At 41.2% G+C, this 21,764-nt stretch overlaps 1 protein-coding gene across 4 annotated transcripts in view; it reads left to right on the top strand.

Annotated features, from left to right (window-relative positions):
• Positions 1-21,764, top strand: part of rundc3b (RUN domain containing 3b) — a 137,675-nt gene that overhangs the window by 98,639 nt on the left and 17,272 nt on the right. For all 4 annotated transcript variants that reach the window (XM_069914291.1, XM_069914289.1, XM_069914293.1 and 1 more), the window contains 3 exons: positions 2,533-2,613; positions 5,937-6,105; positions 8,550-8,707. In XM_069914291.1, coding sequence (XP_069770392.1) covers positions 2,533-2,613; positions 5,937-6,105; positions 8,550-8,707 — 408 coding nt within the window. The remainder of the gene's footprint in view (positions 1-2,532; positions 2,614-5,936; positions 6,106-8,549; positions 8,708-21,764) is intronic.

The raw sequence follows: 21,764 nt of genomic DNA, 5'->3' as shown, positions 1-21,764 counted from the left end.
ACAGTTGTTCTTAGACAGGACAGCCCAGTGGGCTCATCTACAAGGAGTTGAGGAACAGGAAAGGTGTGGCTATTACTGATAGGGTTGTATTATAGACTGCTCAGTACTCAGAGGAACATATTTGCAAAGGGATAGCAGACTGATGCAAGAATCAAAGTTGTGAATGGATAAGGGTAGGTCTGGTCCTCAAGATGAGATTCTAAATTGGAGAAAGGCTAATTTTGTGGAAATGAGAAAGGATCTAGGAAGAGTGGATTGGGATAAGTTGTCTTCTGGCAAGAATGTGTTCAGTCAGTGGAAGGCTTTCAAAGGTGAAATTTTGAGAGTGCAGAATTTGTATGTTCCTGTCAGGATTAAAGGCAAAGTTAACAGGCATAGGAAACCTTGATTTTCAAGGGATATTGGCAATCGGTTAAGAAGAAGAGAGAGGTATATAGCAGGTATAGGCAACCAAAGCAAATGAGGCACTAGAAGAGTATAGAAAATGTAAGAAAATATGAAGAAAACCAGGAAGGCAAAAAGAAGACATGAGGTTGCTTTGGCAGATAATGTGCTGGCTGGGATCACAAATAAAATGAGAGTTAATGCATTCAGACTCACGCTCCTGATAATCTTATTCACAAATGTAAGAATGCTGGAGAAGAAAATGGATTATCTGAGGCTGCATCTGAACAAGATGGAATGATAGGGCTGCTGTGGTAATGACAGTAACATGGCACAAAATACTCTGTGGTAAAGACCTTCTCTCATCAGACGTGAAATAACTGATGATGAAATGCAGGCCCTTCTTCCTGCCCAGGGAATTCAAACATTGATTGCTACAGTTTATGTTCCGCCTTCAGCAAATGAGGGTGAAGCAATGAAGGAGCTTTATTGTCCCATCTGTGAAGCCAATATGTCTCAAACTGATGGTTGCTTGATTGGAGCTGGTGACTTCAACCATGCCAACCTGAAAACTGTTCTACCTCTGTTTCAACAGCAAGTCATTTTCCCCACCAGAGGAGAAAGCATCCTGGATTGAGTGTTCACCAACATCCCAGGTGCATACAAGGCCACCCCACCCCCCCACCCCCACTATCTCCACCTTGGAAACTCAAAGCAAATTCATCCTGCTAACCCCGGCATACAGACCACTGGAAAAATGAATGAGGTCACTTTGAAGGGAGATCAGGATGTGGCCAGTGGGAGCTGCAGCAGCACTGCAGGATTGCTTTGAGACCATGGGCTAGAGATGTTTCAGGGAGGCAGCCACCTAAAATGTCCATGCAAACATCGAAGAGTACACAAGCTCTGGTTGCATTAGCTGGTGCATTGTGGATACTATGGAGATCAGGGATAACTATAAAACTTGATTGGATCCAGAGGTCCGTGCACTTCTCTGAGCTCGAGATACAGCCTTCAAGACAGGAGACGAGTTGGCTCTAAGATCATCCAGGTCTGAATGCTCCCATGCAATATTTTCTCCTACTTTTTAAGTTTTGATGCATGTCATTGATGGAAAATTAGGATAATTTATATTAAAGATAATATAATATGGTCCTGAATACAAAATCTAGCAATTAGAGACATGGTCATGGAGATTGCTATTGTGCGTGAGACAAAAATGCTTGGATGGAACATGAACAGCACAAATAGCATGCTCAAGGTAATCTTTGCAATCCATTTTGATCATTAGCCATATGAAGAAAAGAGCCCATATCATTCCATTACATTTCCCATTAGATATGGCAAGATACAAGATGTCCTATAAAGGTGAATAAATCCCCGGGCCTGATCAGGTGCATCTGAACTTCCTTCAGCGAGATTGCTGGGCATCTGACATAGTTTCAAATAATCTCTGGCCACAGAAGTGCCAGATGACTGGAGGACAGCAAATGTGATTCCTTGAATAAAGAAGATGATTACAGGCCAGTGGGAAGTTATTGGGAGAAAACATGGAGGGAGAGGATTAGTCAGGGTTTTCAGGATGCTTGAAATCTGGAGCCTACTCCCCGGGGATATCAGAGGCAGGTTCCCTCACAAAGTTCAAGTGGTATTTAGATTAAACTTGGTTGAGTGTTGGAAAATGGGATTAGTGTATTAAATTAAATTACATTTTAAATAATAAAATTTTAAATTTTATTTACAGCATGGAAGAAGCAGATTCTGGCAATTTAAGCCCATGTCGTTACACCCCAATTAACCTGCAATCCCATACATTTTTGGAAGGTGGGAGGAAACCAGAGCACCCGAGGGCAAAAGGGAGAACATGCAAACTCCTTACAGATAGAGCTGAATTCGAACCAAGGTCACTGGTGCTGTAATAGAGTAACACTAGCCATGCACTAACCATGAAGATGGGTACTTCATGACCAGTACAAATGTGGTGGGCTGAAGGACCAGGCTCCATGCTGTAGCACTATATGGTGGACCTATATCACAGATGCTTTTAAATGCATAATTTGTATCACGTAAGTCAGCGGGCAGCAAAAAAATCTTGTGATATGTTACATAACTGGATTGAAAGGAGTAAATAAATAATTTGTCTTTCAGCTTCTGTTTGAAAGGTGAGAGTTTGGATGGCAATTGTCCAGCTGTTATTGACTATACCCCATATCTGAAATTCACACAAAGGTAAGTTTGTCTAAATTTGTGTTGTTTTATTTCCCTTCATTAAAATGATGTAACAAGAAGTTAAGGTGTTTAAAAAAAAAACTTTAAAATTTGCCCTTACCAAAATTCTTAATTTCATTTTATTCATGTTTTATGTGAATATCCTGAGGGAAAAATAAAAGGCTAGCTCATACAAAATGACACTGAGAATTTTTGTCTTTGGAGTGTTGTGTTTCCTTAGTCACTTTTGGAGTTCTGTAATATCTGATTATTCTGGATACATGTCATCTTGGTGCATGGTCAGGCATAGAGGCACAAAACTATTAATGGGCATTTCTACAGCTTATAAGGTTCCTCATCTAGGCTGTGGCATTTAAAGCAATGAGTTAATCTCTCGTGTGCTTCAGTGGAGTTAGTGAGTGGGCTGAAGTGTTTTTAAGAATGCCCTTGTGTTATGTCCCGAACGTCTGCCATCATTAATTAGACTTGCTTTGTAAACTTTAGGAACCAATGAGCAAGTGGAGCACAATCGAACCTATGTTATCACCAGATTTGCAGAACTAGATGTGCTCATTGACCTTATTAATGATAGCCACTTTGTTTGAGGAAAAAGGGGGAAAAAATTATTTGACTTGGAGAATGTTTTGCTATTCAATTAGGACTATTCATCAACTTAACCCTGATTACAATTACATAGGTACTCTGCATCATCTTTCTAAATTTGAAAAAAAAAGTGCCTTTATTATTTTTAAATCCCTTCACATCTTTGGTTCACTTTATCTCTACACTTAAGAAATCTCCTTCATTATATTTGCTCATTCTGCGACTCGCCATGCATGCAATTGCATCTTAGTTTGCCTGTGACAGTATTTTAAATTTAGATTTACAGACTGGTAACAGGCCATTTCAACCCAAGAGTTCGTGACGTCCAATTTACACCCCATTAACCTACACCCCCAGTACAATTTGAATAGTGGAGAAGACCCACGCAGACATGGGGAGAACGGACAAACTCCTTACAGACAGCGCAGTGTTCTAACCTTGGTCTGGACCTGATCGCTGGCACTGTAAAGGCGTTGCGTTAACTGCTATGCCAACCATGTTACATCAGTATTGGATGTAAAAGTAATACATTAGTCCAAGGGCCAGGATCAAGATGCTTGATACATGTTTCCTGAATCAAAGGCTTTCCAAAGTGAAAATTTAAAAAATGGGTGTTTTGCATTGCAGGATGGATGACACTTTTCTCTGCAAACTTAGAAAAGAAAGGCTTTATCAAATAGTCAGTGATTGGCTGTTTAATGTTCAACTTGGAGGACACATAATTTCATGTAATAGTTTGATTAATGTATGTATTATTAACCCAATCTTTAGAAATTAAAACATTGATTCCACCTTTTGTCTCTAGACTTGTTTAGTCTGAATCAACTTGTGCAAAACTCTGGATCACACAATCCTGAGCTGAGCTTTAAACCCACACATTGTTATTAACTGCATCAGTGCAGCTACACATGTCTTTTTTCCACTTAGACTAATATAACTCGTATTCAGGCCTTTGGGTTTGCCAGAATTGATAATTTAATTATTCTCTTGATTTATTTTCTTGATCTGTTCTTCACTAACATTTAATTTTAACATTCAACTGTCTGTATGTTGTCTAGCAATCAGCTATCGTTGACCAGCACTTTTATTCCTGATCACAAACGTGAACTCTCCAGAACATTACACGCTGAAGTCCTTCACCTTCAAATTCTTTCATGGCCATCATTTGTCAGATTGATCCATGAGCATAATCTTCACCAGCCTTAATTCTTTGGTTCTTCTTCCATCACTCCCTTCACCACCCCCCAGTGACTATCTCTTAGTTTTGTTTAATGCCTGTTATTCCCAGGAAATGACCTCCAACTGTACACTCTACAGAACCCATCGTTGTTGAGTGAGATTTCATTTCCTCTCGTGTCTGCCTGCAAGCCCCACTTTTAAATTGTTGTTATGTGGAATTGCAGCTGTTGGATTTTTTAATCTACATATACCGTATATGGCAGCTATCAGTGGATGAATTTACCATTTGATACTGTTTTGATTCCCATCCATTGTCATTCATTGTAAGTGGGACCTGCCTGGTTTAGATGGAAGTATTAATGTATCTAATTTGGGTTGCTTGGTGCTACTGCAATTTTTAACAGTGGCAAAATGGGGCATCCATTGCAGAAGCATTGCACAGTGACACCTAAAATGGAATAAGAGGGAATTTGAAACCATTCGCTTTAATGCTGATTGGCGGTCAATTGACACTGTTCATTTTAAACAAGCATCTGGCAGGCCAAAAACAATGGGCATGGTTCCCACAGGATTGATGCAATCAGGATGATTTGGTGCTTGCCCAGCTCCCGAGCCAGCTTAAAAATCTCACAGTTCACATTCTCCCTTCCTTCTGCTTTTTTTCCTTTTGCAAACTCAGATTATTAATGACTTAACAAATCAGTGCTTCAAGTTTTCAACCAATTTAAATTAATTAAATCCACGATTCCCATTTGATCATCTTAAATTTGTAATAAACTGACTGCCCTCCTGTAGTGTACCAACTATTTCAATGTACTGCACATAAACTCAGAACTATTCTGAATTAAATTGTTTATATATTATGTATACTGAAATTAAAGTTAAAAAAGAATTTTTTAAATTAAATTTAGACAGACAGCACAGTTACAGCACTTTTGGCACGCGAGCCAATTACACTACACCCCCACTACCTGTTAAAGGGTTGGAGGAAACCGGAACCCTTGTGTAAAATTCACACAGACACAGGGAGAACATACAAACTCCATAAAGACAGCACCAGATTCGAACCCCAAACCTGATCACTGGCATGTAACAGCATTGCACTAATTGTGCCACCTCTACGCTAACCATGCATACGATCCAGATGTTGAACATTACAGGCCTTACAACCCATGATGTTTTGCCAATCTATATATATCAAAATAACTTTTTTTTTAAAAACAACTAAACCCTCCATACCTCATAACTTTCTGTTTAGGCAAGTCAACTTGGATGGCAGGTAGTGCAACAGTAGCAAATAGTTAAAAACAACAATGTTGGGAGTAATATTACAGTAAGTTAAGTAGTGTATAGAGAGAAGTACAAAGACATAAGGCAGGGATAGAGAAATATACAGTTAAAAACAGTGCAGAGGCATCACCTTTTGCCAGTGAGAGATCGATTCCAGACTGAAGTTTACCATTTCTTCAACTTTCTATCTCAGCAGCCTGATTGTTGGAGAATTAATTTATCACTGCAGTTTCACCTCAATCTAATCCATGAACTGTCATATTTTATCCAAGCTCTGAGAGTATTAGCAGTGATGAAGAGGAGTTGCGGACTCTAGGAAGCAGCGGTAGTGAAGGCAGCACACCTGACAACATTGTACCACCTTTCATTACTGATGAACACAGCTGGTATAACAAGTGCAAGCGAGTGGAGCAGAAATTCAGGCTGGCTTTGGAGCAGAAGGTAATTGCTACAGCTGATGTGTTAAACAGCAGTTTTAAATGTGGGGAGAAATACATTTCTGCTTTGCTCTGTTGAAGGGGCCTTGTCCTGGAATGTCAACACCATTTCCATCTCCACAAATCCTTCTTTGTATTTTGAATACTTTGAGCATTTCTGCTTTTATTTCACATTTGCAGCATCTGCTGTTCAGTTCAGAAGTTCTCAATTTAATCATTTCTACCTGTAAATGATTAAATAGAGCACTATTTGGTGAAATAAGTAGTTTTCGTATGTCCAGTGATAGAATTGAAGGACTCTGCATTAATATACTATACATGGGGACTTGAAGCAAAATGTCGTCTTGCATATTTTGCCTTTGCAGAAGCAGTGTGTAGGATTGCAGTGAAAAGCACCAGGCAAGGGCAACACAACAGCACAGTTATAAGGTTCATTCAGGAGCCTGATGGCTGTGGGAAAGAACTGTCAGCCTGTTGATGCATGCTTTCACACTCTGAGCCCTTTGGAACTTTTTCTGATCTTGAGCAGAACAGCTTCCATACCACGCTCCGATGCATCCAACAAGTAGGTTTTCAATGGTGCACTTTCAGAAGTTGTTGAGGGACAATGGGGACATGCTGAACTTGCACAGTCTCTGAGAAAGAAGAGGTGTTTGTGTGCTTATTGGCTGTTGTGTCAATGTGCTTGTCTTAAGTCAGATCAACAGTGAAATTTATTCCAAAGAACTTGAAACTATTTAATATTTGCAATTCAATACTATTTAGATCATAAGATCATGTCATAGGAGCAGAAATGGACTATTCAGCCATCGAGTCTACCCTGTCATTCAATCATGAGCTTATCCATTTTACCACTTAGCCCCACTGCCCATCCTGCTCCCCATTACTTTTGATGCCCTGTCTAATCTAGAATCTATCAATCTCGCTCTTAAATATACCCAATGACTTAGCCTCCACAAGTGCCTATTGCAAAAATTCCACTCTCTGACTAAAGAAATTTCTCTGGATCTCTGTTCTAATTGGACACACATCAATCTTGAAGTTGTGCCCTCTTGTCCTAGGCTCTCACACTGTGGGAAACAACCTTTCTGTATCTACTTTGTCCATACTTCTCAACATTTGAAATGTTTCAATGAGATCCCCGCCCCCCCCCCCCCCTTCATTCTCCTAAATTCCAATGAGTACAGGCCAAGAGCAATAAAAACACTCCTCATACAATAACTCTTACCAACTCTCTTAAATTCAGTCAATAGGGCCTTGTCTCTTTTCTTACCTACATCATTGATGCCAATATGTACAACAACCTTCAGCTGATCATTCTTTCTCTTGAGAATGTTCTGTAACTGCTCAGACATACTTGACTTGGCACCTGGGGCTTAACACACCATCCTGATGTCTCGCTTGTTGCCGTAGAATCTCCTTTCTGCCCTTTAACTATGGTTTCACTTATATCTAAAACTCTGCTTGACTCCTCTCTTCCTGTTTTAGTGGCACTAGCTGGCTGCTGCTGTTGTCCCCTGGGAGGAAATCCACTTCAAGTATACCACACCCAGTGGTATACTTGAGGTGAATGGCCACAGGGGAATTGTCTACCAGCTCCCTCTACCTTTCCTCGTGGTTAACCAACTGCCTGCAAGCTGTATCTTGGGTGTTTTTAATGACTAATGTTTATGGAGAGTCAAATGATTGAGGGCATCCAGGGTCATTGGATTATTATATTCTCTAGATAATAGTAGATAAGAATTTCAATAGCAGATGAAATAAAATAAGGATAGAATGTCCAATTCCTGTTAAGTAAATGAATTTTGATCAAATTCAGATACACAGGGTTGGTGGTTAGGAAATAAGGTAGAGTGAAGGCAATGGTTCTAATTGATCCAGTGTTTATTTGGGGGAAATTTATTCCTCATTAAAGTGCTCGGCCTGTATCAACCTCAGTAGTGCTTGCATCTGAGCATGTATTTTTTTTGAGATGAAGAGGAATATTATTAAGGGCAGCCAAACATCTTAAAGGATGCCCTTCATCACAGTTACCATCTCTACTCACTGCTGCCTTTGATCAGAAGTGCACCATCTCTAGGTTCAAGAACAGTTTTGTTCCAACAGGTATCAGGCTCTTGAACCTCTCCCCTATCCCTAACCATAATCTAGTCTGGTGCCACCAAACGATAAGTCTACACTATCGAAACCATATTCTCCCTACTCCACTGTCTCTATTCCTGAGGCTCCCACCCCTTTCCCTTTCTTCCATCAGAGAGTTACCCTCTGCCCTATCCCCCTATAATTTCTCATCTTCCTTCTCTTCTACCCTTCCACCTTTCCACCTTTCCAACGAAGCGTTCAGGCCCAAAAGGTAACTTTGAAGTTCAATTGATTAACTTGACATGAGTGAGATTTGTACTTGCAGTATTATGAAATCAAAGGTCGTGATTTACATTTGTTTCCTAGGGGTATCTGGAAGAATTGGTGCGTTTGCGAGAAGCTCAGCTTGCAGAGTCAGTAGCTCAAAACAAAAGTGTCCTTCAGAGAATGGAGGAGACTGACCTAAACCACAAACTGGAGAAAGAGCAACTGGAGTTTATCATCCTAGAACTGCAGGATCAGCTGTAAGCATCCTCCTTGTTCACCGTTGACTTGTTAAGCTGTACATATTGCGGCGTCATAAATGCAGCATTTATTTGAATTCCAGAAGGCAGAACAGAAATAATTAAAAATAAACTTAATTATAAATGAGAAACTGCCAAACGGAGGCCACTTGCAAATTGGAGGAATAACACCTTGTATTCTGTCTCGACAATCTCCAACCAGATGGCATTTATATCAACTTCTCCAATTTCCATTAATCCTGTCCTCTGATCTCTTTCCCTATCCCTCTCTCCTTTTCACCTCCTATCTTCTATCAGAGCTTTCTTCTGCCCTCTCACCCCATCACTTCTCAGCTTCTTTCTCCTACCCTCCCAGCTGTACACACCTCTTGCATGTTGTCCTGTGCTCCTTCCCCTTCCTTCCTCTTCTCTTCTCCTCATCCTTCCCTCCCTCACACCTTTTATTCAGGCATCCACCTGTCTTTCCTGATTCCTAACAATAGGCTCAGGCCTGAAACGTTGATTGCCTTGATGTTCCAATGCATGACCTGTTGAGTTTCACCAGCATGTGTGCATATTGGACATAGTTCAAAATGTAGTCTCAATAGATTAGAGCATGATGTAGAAATGTCAAGGGCATGTTTGAAAGGAACTGCAATTATTATTAGATATTTCAATGTACTTATTGATTGGATGAATCAAACTGGAAAAAGTATTTTAAAACAGCATGTTACAGGACATTTTATAATTTCTTGGGTCAATGTGGATGGATTAATAAGGGATTTTTTTGGTGAAAGATTCCGGGGGTTGGGAGGTTTTGTTAGCATGAAATGATAGAATTCCAAATGTAATTTAAGGATAAATACAATCAATGTCTTCAATTTAAATAAGAGCAATTATAATGGTATGAAGAAAATTTTGTAGGTTGACTGGGTAAACCAAGAGACAGATCAATGGAGTAAGTGTGGTAAATGTTCAGTTAGCTATAAAGACCATAAGACCGTATGAGTAGAAATATGCTATTCAGCCCCTTGAGTCTGCCCTGCCATTCAATCAATTGCTGATCCATTCTCCCATTCAGCTCCACTCCCCTGCTTTATCCCCATAACCTTTGATTCCCTGCCTAATCAGGAACTTATCAATCTCTGCCTTTAATACACAAGCTAGGAACTGCTTGTTGTGATAAACATACTCTGATTCTACAAGAGAGTCCAAATGACTGGCAAATGGAGTTTAACGTGGAGTTAATAACCTGAACTCCTTGGATTTTTAAAAGAATGTGAGATGACTTCATTCAAATGCATTAGATCCCATGGAGGGTTGATAGATTTTAGGATGTGTTCACTAGTGAGACAATCGTGTTGTACAGCAAAATATCATCTGAATCACGCAAACGTTGGACTCCATCTTTTCTCTGATGGTCTGAGTGATCTTACACCCTAAGGCAGCATAGCATTTGAGTAAAACTTCTTATGAGTACTGATTTTTTTTTCAATGCAATTGTCTTACTTGTAAATGTGTGTGATAGGTAAGCACCTGGACCCTAGACCTTGGCTTATTCAGTGTACCACCACTGTAATGTGGACAATGGGTAGTTTTCCTTATCCCTGAATCTGTTGATCATTATCTGACCTGAAGCATTAACTTGATATCTTGACCCGCTCTAAATCTCTTGCATTGTCAGTCAATCTCAGCTGCTTTGTGGACCTCAAAGGGTGTCACCAACTTGTTCTGTTCAGTTCTAATCAACTTGCCATGTCATTCGTTTGCTGCCTCTACTTGAGCTTAAATGAGGATGATTCTAGTCAGAACTTGCAGTAAGTTGGAGCAAAAAACTAACTGTTGGAGGAACTCTGCAGGGCAGCTGGCATCCATAGAGACCAAGACATTGTTCATGTTTCGAATCACAACTCTGCATCAGGCACACTGTTTGGCTTCATTCGTATGTGGGTTTTGGACCCTTAAAGTTGAGGATTAAAATTGCTCAGGTTCACTAATACACCCAACTACTTTAGTCTCTTTTCTGATTTTGTGGTATTGCTAGTCTTGATCAACTCGTGAATGGAATATTGTTGACTTAATTGGGTTATGAAAGATAGCATTGTTTGTCTTGATCATGTCAAGAGATGGAGAAAAGGAAATAGTTAAACTATTCAACAAATCTTTTTTTAACTTACAAATGAAAACTATTTAGCAACAATATCTTGAACATTGTACAATTAGTTTGACTGAAAATTTAAAGTATTTAACACTAAAACTTCTTGCACCTTCGACAATTTTTTACTGATGTGGTTAAAAAACTGAATTTACCAATGAGGATGCTGAGCAGGTGCTATCCATCTGATTCATGCAGTGAAAACATTTTCTTGGCACAGTTTTCTTGAGTAATTTCGAAGATCAGTACAGTACATTTCCCATATCCAAGCCTCCGTTAACCGAAAGGTTCTATTAACTAGCTTTTCTCGGCACCAACATGATGTCTCAAGTTGAAAAAAAATTATGACCCAACTTGCCCATGTGGGGCTCTGATGCTCTGTTTGCGCCAGTTTGGTAATAACAGAGCTTAGAACCACTTAGGAAGACAGACACTGAATGGCTGGATGTCAACTCCAAGAAGTAGGCTGGAATCTCAAGCCATCAGTGAGCAACTGAAGGAAGTCGGTGGGTCAGGCAGTGCATGGGGTGAAATTAGAACACAGATTGTCCTCATTTTAGATAACTCCCTCCCCTCTCTTTCCATTTCTCTTTATCCTCCACTGCACTTGGTTCTCTGCTGTCTCGGTCTCCCGGGCAGGAGCGGGGTCCTCAGTTGGTAAGTGTTGGGGATCAGTGGCAGCTGAAGGTATTGTGCTGTTTTTGGGTTTATTCCATTTTGTTCCATTAACCAAAAAAATCCAAAAACCAAAAACTGTCCGGACCCAAGCTTTTCAGATATGGGAAACATAGTGTATCAATTTCTCCTGCCAACCTTTGTTGCTTGGGCCTGTTGACGTTGCCAAAGCTGTTTCCTTTATAACTAGCCTAAAGGACCGCAAAACCAAGCAGAAATAGATATTCACCACAACATCATTTCAATTAGCACCTCCTTGTAAAATGTGCATAGCATTCTCCATACTTTCTGCAAAGTCACTGAATATGAATTCTTCATTATTTCAAATAAGATCTGTTTTAAAATGTGTGTATGTATGTAACCTACTCTAATGGTACAGGGTGATGATGATGGCATCACGAAGGGCCTGAGGCAGTTTTCCTTGGTCCCAGCAAAGCTTGAAAAACTCATGCAGTTTGGCATACAGAGTTTTGCCGCCAGCCTTCCAGACCTCTGGGGGGGGGATTCTATCCATACCTACTGCTTTGCCACTTTTCAGTTATTCAATTGCCTTATATGTTTCTTCCCGGGTGAGGACCTCATCCAGCTCTAGCCTTAGGGGCTGTTGAGGGAGCTGGAGCAGGGCGGAATCTTGGACTGAGTGGTTGGCACTGAAAAGAGATTGGAAGTGTTCTGACCATCGGTTGAGGATGGAAATCTTGTCGCTGAGGAGGACTTTGCCGTCTGAGCTGCGCAGCGGGCTTTGGACTTGGGGTGAGGGGCCGTACACACCCTTTAGAGCCTCGTAAAAACCCCTGAAGTTGCCAATGTCCGCGCTGAGCTGGGTTCGCTTGGCGAGGCTAGTCCACCACTCATTTTGGATCTCCCGGAGTTTGCGCTGAAGATGGCTGCATGCGTGACGGAAGGCTTGTTTCTTCTCTGGCCAGGACGGCTTTGTAAGGTGAGCCTGGTGGGCAGCTTGCTTCTTTGCCAGCAGCTCCTGGATTTCCTGGCTGTTTTTGTCGAACCAGTCCTTGTTTTCCCTGGAGGAGAAGCCCAGTACCTCCTCAGTGGATTGCAGTATGGTAGTCTTCAGCTGTTCCCAGAGGGTTTCAGGGGACGAGTCCGTGAGGCGAATTGCATCTTCGAGCTTTGCTTTGAGGTTTGCCTGGAAGTTTCCTCTCACTTCGTCTGACTGCAGGTTTCCAACATTGAACCTCTTTCTGGGGGCTTTACTGTTCCTGGGCTTTGGCTTGAAGTGAAGGTTGAGCTTGCAGCGAACCAGCCAGTGGTCAGTGTGGCATTCCGCGCTGGGCATGACCCTGGTGTGGAGCACATCTCGTTTGTCTCTTTCTCGCACCAGGACGTAGTCCAGGAGGTTCCAGTGTTTGGATCGGGGATGCATCCAGGTAGTCTTCAGGCTGTCCCTCTGCTGAAAAAGGGTGTTTGTAATGACAAGCCGCTGTTCTGCGCAGAGCTCCAACAGGAGGCCCCCATTGTTGTTGCACTTGCCGACATCATGCTTGCCCAGGATTCCTGGCCAGGTTTCTGAGTCTTTGCCAACGTGAGAAATCAGACTGCTCAAACTACAGGGAAATCACGCTGCTCTCCATTGCAGGCAAAATCTTCGCTAGGATTCTCCTAAATAGAATAATACCTAGTGTCGCCGAGAATGTTCTCCCAGAATCACAGTGCGGCTTTCGCGCAAACAGAGGAACTACTGACATGGTCTTTGCCCTCAGACAGCCCCAAGAAAAGTGCAGAGAACAAAACAAAGGACTCTACATCATCTTTGTTGACCTCACCAAAGCCTTCGACACCGTGAGTAGAAAAGGGCTTTGGCAAATACTAGAGCGCCTCGGATACCCCCCAAAATTCCTCAACATGGTTATCCAACTGCACGAAAACCAACAAGGTCGGGTCAGATACAGCAATGAGCTCTCTGAATCCTTCTCCATAAACAATGGCGTGAAGCAAGGCTGCGTTCTCGCACCAACCCTTTTTTCAATCTTCTTCAGCATGATGCTGAACCAAGCCATGAAAGACCTCAACAATGAAGACACTGTTTACATCCGGTACCGCACAGATGGCAGTCTCTTCAATTTGAGGCGCCTGAAAGCTCACAGCAAGATACAAGAGCAACTCGTCCGTGAACTACTCTTTGCAGACGATGTCGCTTTAGTTGCCCATTCAGAGCCAGCTCTTCAGCGCTTGACGTCCTGTTTTGTGGAAACTGCCCAAATGTTTGGCCTGGAAGTCAGCCTGAAGAAAACTGAGGTCCTCCGTCAGCCAGCTCCCCACCATGACTACCAGCCCCCCCACATCTCCATCGGGCACACAAAACTCAAAACGGTCAACCAGTTTACCTATCTCGGCTGCACCATTTCATCGGATGCAAGGATCGACAAAGAGATAGACAACAGACTCGCCAAGGCAAATAGCGCCTTTGGAAGACTACACAAAAGAGTCTGGAAAAACAACCAACTGAAAAACCGCACAAAGATAAGCGTATACAGAGCCGTTGTCATACCCACACTCCTGTTCGGATCCGAATCATGGGTCCTCTACCGGCATCACCTACGGCTCCTAGAACGCTTCCACCAGCGTTGTCTCCGCTCCATCCTCAACATTCAGTGGAGCGACTTCATCCCTAACATCGAAGTACTCGAGATGGCAGAGGCCAACAGCATTGAATCCACGCTGTTGAAGATCCAACTGCGCTGGGTAGGTCACGTCTCCAGAATGGAGGACCATCGCCTCCCCAAGATCGTGTAATATGGCGAGCTCTCCACTGGCCATCGTGTCAGAGGTCCACCAAAGAAGAGGTACAAGGACTGCCTAAAGAAATCTCTTGGTGCCTGCCACATTGACCACCGCCAGTGGGCTGATATCGCCTCCAACCGTTCATCTTGGCGCCTCACAGTTCGGCGGGCAGCAACCTCCTTTGAAGAAGACCGCAGAGCCCACCTCACTGACAAAAGACAAAGGAGGAAAAACCCAACACCCAACCCCAACCCACCAATTTTCCCCTGCAACCGCTGCAACCGTGTCTGGCTGTCCCGCATCGGACTTGTCAGCCATAAACGAGCCTGCAGCTAACGTGGACATTTACCCCTCCATAAATCTTCGTCCACGAAGCCAAGCCAAAGAAAAGAAGGAAGACTCTAATGGTACCAATTTATCTCCCAAAAACATCTCCAAATATTCCATACAGCATTGGCATGGAGTTAATGTATCAATAGAAATTCTTTAATGTTTTTGGAAGCTATCTCCAAAGTTGTGGTGATTTTAGATGCATATCAAAGATTAAATTCTGTGCATTTAAAATTTTATAATTTGTTCTTATGTTAAACTGCACAAAAACATGCTTGATTTAGGAAGGTGCCAGACTGGCAGTCAAAGCAGGCACCTCTACACATTTACTAATCGAGGTGCCTGTGGTTTCTGTAGTTCCTAATATTTTTGAAGGCACAGGACTGAAGTGAATTGGCAATCTAATTCTTAACTCGTTGAATGATGGCTCTTGTTTTGTATGGAGGCAGGAGGTTTTAATTCTTTTGTTTTCTCTTGTTCTCTCTCATTCTTTTTCTCATTTTCTCTTTCTTTCTTCTCTCCTTTTTCTTTTTTCTCCTCTCGCTCCAGTATTCCCAATTCCTCATATTGCTGTGGAAAGTTCTCCTAGGTACACTGAACAAAATTCACTTCATCCAGGTTGAAATTATGCACAATTAGTAGCTTTGCTTTTGTTTTGCAGACTGCTGTAAACTCGCTACGTATCTGATTTTCGAGCTATCAGTGTTATCAGGAATTTCAGTCAGGAGGATAGCTGGCATGTATGAGTTTTGCATGGCCTAATTATCAATTTACTGGTGTATGTTGGAAATGCTCTGATACCCTACCCTAACACTGATACTGCTATTGTTGAATCTTGTGATGATGAACAAAATAACGGCACAAAATCAGGAAGCAATTGGAATGCATTGTTAGTTAGTCCATATCACCAGCGCTGCAGTGCCATTGGAATGGTTAATTTTTTGTTTGGAACAGAATGGCCTGAAAGTTGCACCTTGTATATATCCATAGTGATAAAGATAAATAAACAGAATGAGGATTATTCAACATGATGTGGTATCTGACCCGATGAAAATTGAAACATGACATATTCAGTATAAAGCAATTATTTCTACATTCTACAATACCTTTGGTCTTTAGGATTTTTAAAAGTATGATTAATCAGTGTGATATATGAGTGGGCATACTAGAGAGGGCTACAAGCGTTTTTCTTCTTGAAATGTAAAATGTTCATCTGTACCTGATGGAGGAAGGTGTGCCAACAGAGAAAAAAGAGGTACAATAAATTCCAAAGTTTCGTGATGACCAGAAATGAGCATCCTGTATTTAATACGTAATGGATATTGGAAAATGTTATTTTTGTAACTTTGTTTATTGCAATTTTCTTAAATATGAGTGTCAAAATCCAAGGAGATGCTAAGATTTCCGGTTCTACATTTAATTGGTCTCAGCCATCAATTTGTTTAAGTAATAAGCTTAAGTATTATTCAGCAAATTGTAAAATTAAGTATAGTATTAAGTACCTATGTTGGTCCAATATCCATCTCAATCTTTCCGATCTATCTACTTATCCAAATGTATTTTAAACCTTGTAATTATCCCTGCCTCTAGAACCACAACCCCACATACCCTTAAGAAGGACTCAGGCCCAAAATATGGGTTACAAATCTTTACCTCCTATGAATGTTGCAAGACTGCCGAGTTTCTGCGGCATTTCTGTGTTTTTACTTCTATCACAGAATCTGCAGACTTGTGCCTCACCACATCTGGCAGCTCATTCCATACACCTACCACTCTATGTGGAAAAACTTCCCTTTGGATCCCCTTTAAATCTTTTCCTCTTTAAACCTATGCCCTCTAGTTTTAATTTAAAAATTTGGGAAAATGGTTTTGACCCATAAATTTAATGAGAAAATTACCTTGAATATATTCATAGTGATAAACAGATTATGAACATGATGGTGTACCTGACTCACTAAAAATTTTTAATATGCTGAACAATTTTCAGCTCTTAAATTTGCCGAAGTTAATATTGTCAGCAAGGATAGATTGTCTGGCAGAGAAGTCTCTGAGTTGGCATAAATCGATCTTCTGCTCTGAACAATGCAACGAGTGGTATGACCATGCTGGGATCTCAAATGTTTGTTTCAAAGGCAGAGGGAAGATTAGATGGAATTGAAGGAGGTGGGGTTTGTACAATGATCTGAAGTTTCTGGTGGTCTTGGGTTGAAAATTTTCCAGATCACACAGTGATGCATCCTGATAGGATCCATTCAACGGACCATCTGTTGGAGTTGTTGAAAGTCACTGGTGACAGGTCAGGCTTCAGACGAAATGGAAGCACTGATTAACTTTCTTGTCCATTGCATTGATATGGATGTTCTAGAACAGTTTGCTCAGGATTATTACACCTTGAAACTTAGTTGTCTACTATCTCTATCTCAGAGCTGTTGATGTGGTCATGGGTGTGAGCTTCTCTTCTGGATGTCTATGACCAGCTCCTTAGTCTTGCTGACATTGGGGAGAGATTGTTCAAGATTCTTTTATTGTTGTGTAATAAAATAGGTATAATATTACACAAGATTTGCTTTAGTCTTCCATAAAGCAAACAGATTTGCCATCAACAGGAATTGCAGGGCACCTTTTAGTCAGAGAAAGAAAAGCCAAAGTGAGCCTCCCTGAAACTGTCCATGGCTTTGCCTCAGGTGCTTCCACAGCCTTCACAGCCACACACTCCAGTCCAAATCATCGGCTGTAGTAGCTATACGTTACCTGGTATACACAATATCAAAAGAAGATACTCACTCATTTTTCAATACAAAATGGAGTCAACTTCCTTTATTCTCCTCAGCCACTAACATCACTTCATTCACCCCATAAAACACCACCCTGGCAAACCCCCCTGACCTTTCCATTGGCTCTCTGGCACACAAGTGATCTCAATGTTCTTAGTCTCCTCCTCCTCCTGCAGGATCCATGATCCATCACAGTGTGCACAGCCCCTCTCCCCTCCCCCAAATTCAGCCTCGTGCTTGTGTGCTACTAAAATCCCCCAGATATGTCACAAGCCACGACCGAGCTCCAGATCCGAACCTTCGACAAAATGAGAAAGCTTCCAGCAAACTATGCATCCTCTTGTATCCCAGTTCCAATGCATAATGCCCTTTCAGCCAGGCTTGGGCCAGTCTCCAGCAGGGTGCACCTGGCATGAGTCCTTTGACTGGCACCACCAGCATACCGCAGCCTGCGTAGGTTCCTCATCTCGAGTCGACAACAGCCCACTGCATGTGTGTTTCAGCTGCAGAGCCCCTCACTGGTCTGCCAGCATGGTCATCATCCTGTAGGTCATCTCCTCTGCTTCTCCTTCTCAAATGGGGTGAGGAGGGGTGTTCTCACACTTTTTTTGGTTCCCTGCACGACTCTTCTGCTTCCCCAGCATCTGCAATCCTTTGTGACTGCAGCCGACCATAGGTACCGACACCTTGGGTTCAGACCATGCAGACACAGAATTTTAAAATAAACAATTTAAAGGTAGTCCAGTTCTTTTACATTGACAGAGCCATCGCCAGTGGACTGGGCAGTAGAACCATGAGGAGGAGCGCTGTGTCTCCTCTCCTAACTCTCAGCAACAGAGGCAGCCATTACAGTAGCACTGGCAGTGCCACCATTTTATTTTTTCCTGTACCAAGCCACAGGTCCCCATAGCTGCATTCTATATTCTGACTTGTCATCATTAGAAATCTTGTCTATGACAGTAATGTTATCTATAAATCGATAGATGAAAATAAAGGAATGCATATTTGATACATTCCCAGACAATGGAGTTTAATGTCAGAAAGTGTACTTTCTGGCAGGAAAACTAAGGAAGTGTATAATCTAAATGGTTAAAGATGGCAGAACTCTGAGAGTTGGAGGGGTCTCGGATTGTGAAGGATCTCCTAGTACATGATATACAAAAGACATTTGCAAGCTGAAGGAGTGTTCTGAGAAGTTAATCATTTATTGTGAAGAGAATTGAAAACTGAAATAGGGAGATATTGCTTGAATTGAAGCTGCCATTGAAGTGACACACCCAGAGTAATGGGTACTGCAATAGTCTTTATTTAAGAAAGGATGCATTGGCAGCACGTTAGAGAAAGTTTACTAGAGTGACAGAACATAAAACACTACAGCACAGGAGCAGGTCCTTTGGCCCTTCATGTCTATACTAACCATGAAGCAAATCTCAAATGCACATCTGTCTATATCTGGACCACATGCTCCATCCTCTGCCTGTTCATGAGATTAGACCAGTTCTTTGAAATGTTTAAGTTTGTATCTGGTGATTTTAGCAAAGCAGAAGGGAAGTTTTGGCTGAAATAGAAAAATCTGAATATTTTTAAGGCCAAGGAAGATGGAGATTTGATGAGTATGGGAGGTGAAAGGTTGCCTTGGATTGCAGGAATGCAGGCTACAGTTAGGATCAGTAACAAAATCATTAAACAGCAGAACAAGCATGGGAGTGGGACACAAGATTTTAAAATAAAACACTATAGACTCTAAAATTATGGAGCCTTCAGTAGTAGAACTGGGTGGAAGGACCCCATGAGGGAGCATTGTGTCTACACTCCCCACTCTCCCTGGGTTCAAACCAGCAGCACTGCTGTCCTCACAGCAGTGCCATTATTTTTGGTAGCAGTGAATTGTGAAATTATTTCCACCTGTGACAATGTAAATAGCAATTCTATAATGTATTCACAGAGTGTGGAACAAACAGCCTGCTGAAGTGGAAATGCGGACTTGATTTTGACATGCAAGAAAAATTTGGATGGGTACATAGATTGGAGGGGAATGGAGGACTATCATCTGGGTGCAGGTTGATGGATTAGGCATAGACTAGATGGATCTGTTTCTGTGCTGTAGTATTCTATAGTTCTATATTATGGCTCTCCACAGAGGTCCAGTTCTTTTACATTGAGCTTTTGCGAGGCAGATTTTATAATAGAGGCACATGTGCTTAATTATCCAAAAGCAGACTCAAACCAGATACAAACTTCAACATTTCTGAAGGAGAGTTGGTGGAAAGCATTAAGTAAAGCTTAGCACAGGTTTACGCAGGGACTATAAAACACTACAGTGCAGCAACAATCATCAGGGATCCAGCACGCTCTGTTCTCACTGCTGCCATCAGGAAAGAGGTATAGGTGCCAAAGTCTCTCAACACCAGGTTCATGAACAGCTCCTACCCCTCCATCATCAGACTCCTCAACAACAAACAATCAGGGACTCATTAAGCACTCTTACATTTGCACTTTATTGCTTTTACCCCGCTCTGTATTGCACAGTCAGTTGTTTACATTTGTTTATTTGTTTACATGTACATTTTTAACAGTTTTTTTCCACTACTAATAAGTGGTAATTCTGCCTGGCCCACAGGAAAAATCTCAGGGTTTCATGTATGTACTCTGACAATAAATCTGAATCTGAAACGGGCCCTCAGCCCATTTAGTCCATGCCAAACTTTTAATCTGCTTGGTCCCATTGACCTGTACTCAGACCATAGCCTTCCATACCCTTCTCAACCATATGCTTATCAAAATTAAGTCTGCTTTCACCACATCAGCTGGCATCTTATTCCGTGCTCTCACCACTCTCTGCATGAAGAAGTTCCCCTCCCTGCAATGTTTCCCCAAAACATCTGGCCTTTCACCCCTAACCTATGTTCTTGTCTCACCTAACCTCAGTGGACAAAGGCTGCTTGCATTTACTCTATCTATGTCCCTCAAGATTATGTATACCTCTATCAAATCCTCCCTCCTTCTACACACTAAGGAATAAAGTCAACCTGTTGTGATCTCCTCTATATCAGAGAGACTGGTGCAGACTGGGAGATCACTCTGTTGAGCACCTCGACTCTGTCCACCGCAATAGCGTGGATCTCCCAGTGGCCATGCATTTCAGTTACCCATCTTAGTCCCTTGCTGACGGGTCTGTCGATGGTCTCGTGTACTGTCAGACTGAGATCATCCACAAATTGGAGGAACAACACCCCATCTTCCAACTTGGCACCTTCCAACTGGATGGCATTAATATCGATTTCTTTGGCTTTTGTTAACCACCCCCCACCTCACTTCTCCCCCATTGCCTTTCCCCAGCTCTGTCTCCCTTTCCCTGTCTCCTTTCACACAGACATGATCAATTATTTATTTTCAAAATATTTTTATTGAGTTTATCATATAAACATACATATAGAATTGACAATTGCATAATAATTCATTTGTATACAAATAAGCATGCACAAAAAAGCAAAAAACATAGATAAAACTTAATTGAAATAATCTATTCGACCATGTTAAACACATTGGTTGAAATAACTTTAATAAAATAAAAGAAAAAATAAAACTAAATTGAATTTACCCCCTCCCTCTCAGAAAGGTTGCCTTATATAATTAATAACAAAAAAAATCAATAATGTGGAACCACTAATGACCCTGGAGAACAGGAAATTAATGACTGGAACATACAATAATTCCTCCAATTATAAAAAGAATTCTAAGAATGGGCCCCACTATTTCATAAATTGGAACCTTCTACCTTTAATATTATATCTAATTTTCTCTTAATTTAAATAGGACCAAACTTTTTCCTGAGATGCTGATAGAGGTTAATCCGAATCATGAGAAAAACCAAACAGAGCAATTAACAGGCAAGGTTCCAAATTAGAATTATTGATAAAGTTTGGAAAATGTCTTTGGGTACTCCCAAAATGTATGGATCAGAGAAACCTCAAAAATTTTATATTTCTCACATAGTGGATCAATATTTGCATAAAAGCAAGATAATTTAAGTTTGGACATGTCTGTTCTGTGTACCACCTTAAATTGTAATAAGCAATGCTTGGCACAAATGAGGAATCATTAATCAAGCTGAGAGTAGAGTTATGTTCAAATCTCATTCCTATTTGCTCTTAATTGCAGCCTTGGGAATTGATTTTAAATCCAAAAAATATATATATTTTAAATAAATGATGTTAATGCACCATGAAAATAAAACCATAAATTAAAAAATGGATTAGTGTTGGAAATTTGTGGAAAGTGCAAAAGCTTAGACTGAACAAAATGTCTAATTTGTAAATATCTAAAAAATGTCTGTTGGAAAGATTAAATGTAGCTGATAATTGTTCGAAAGAGGCAAAATTATCTTGAATAAAATGATCCT

The sequence above is a fragment of the Narcine bancroftii genome, chromosome 1 (assembly GCF_036971445.1).
Source record: "Narcine bancroftii isolate sNarBan1 chromosome 1, sNarBan1.hap1, whole genome shotgun sequence".
NCBI classification, from domain to species: Eukaryota; Metazoa; Chordata; class Chondrichthyes; order Torpediniformes; family Narcinidae; genus Narcine; species Narcine bancroftii.
The sequence above is the reverse complement of the archived record's forward strand: the minus strand, read 5'-3'. Positions and strand labels throughout refer to the sequence as shown.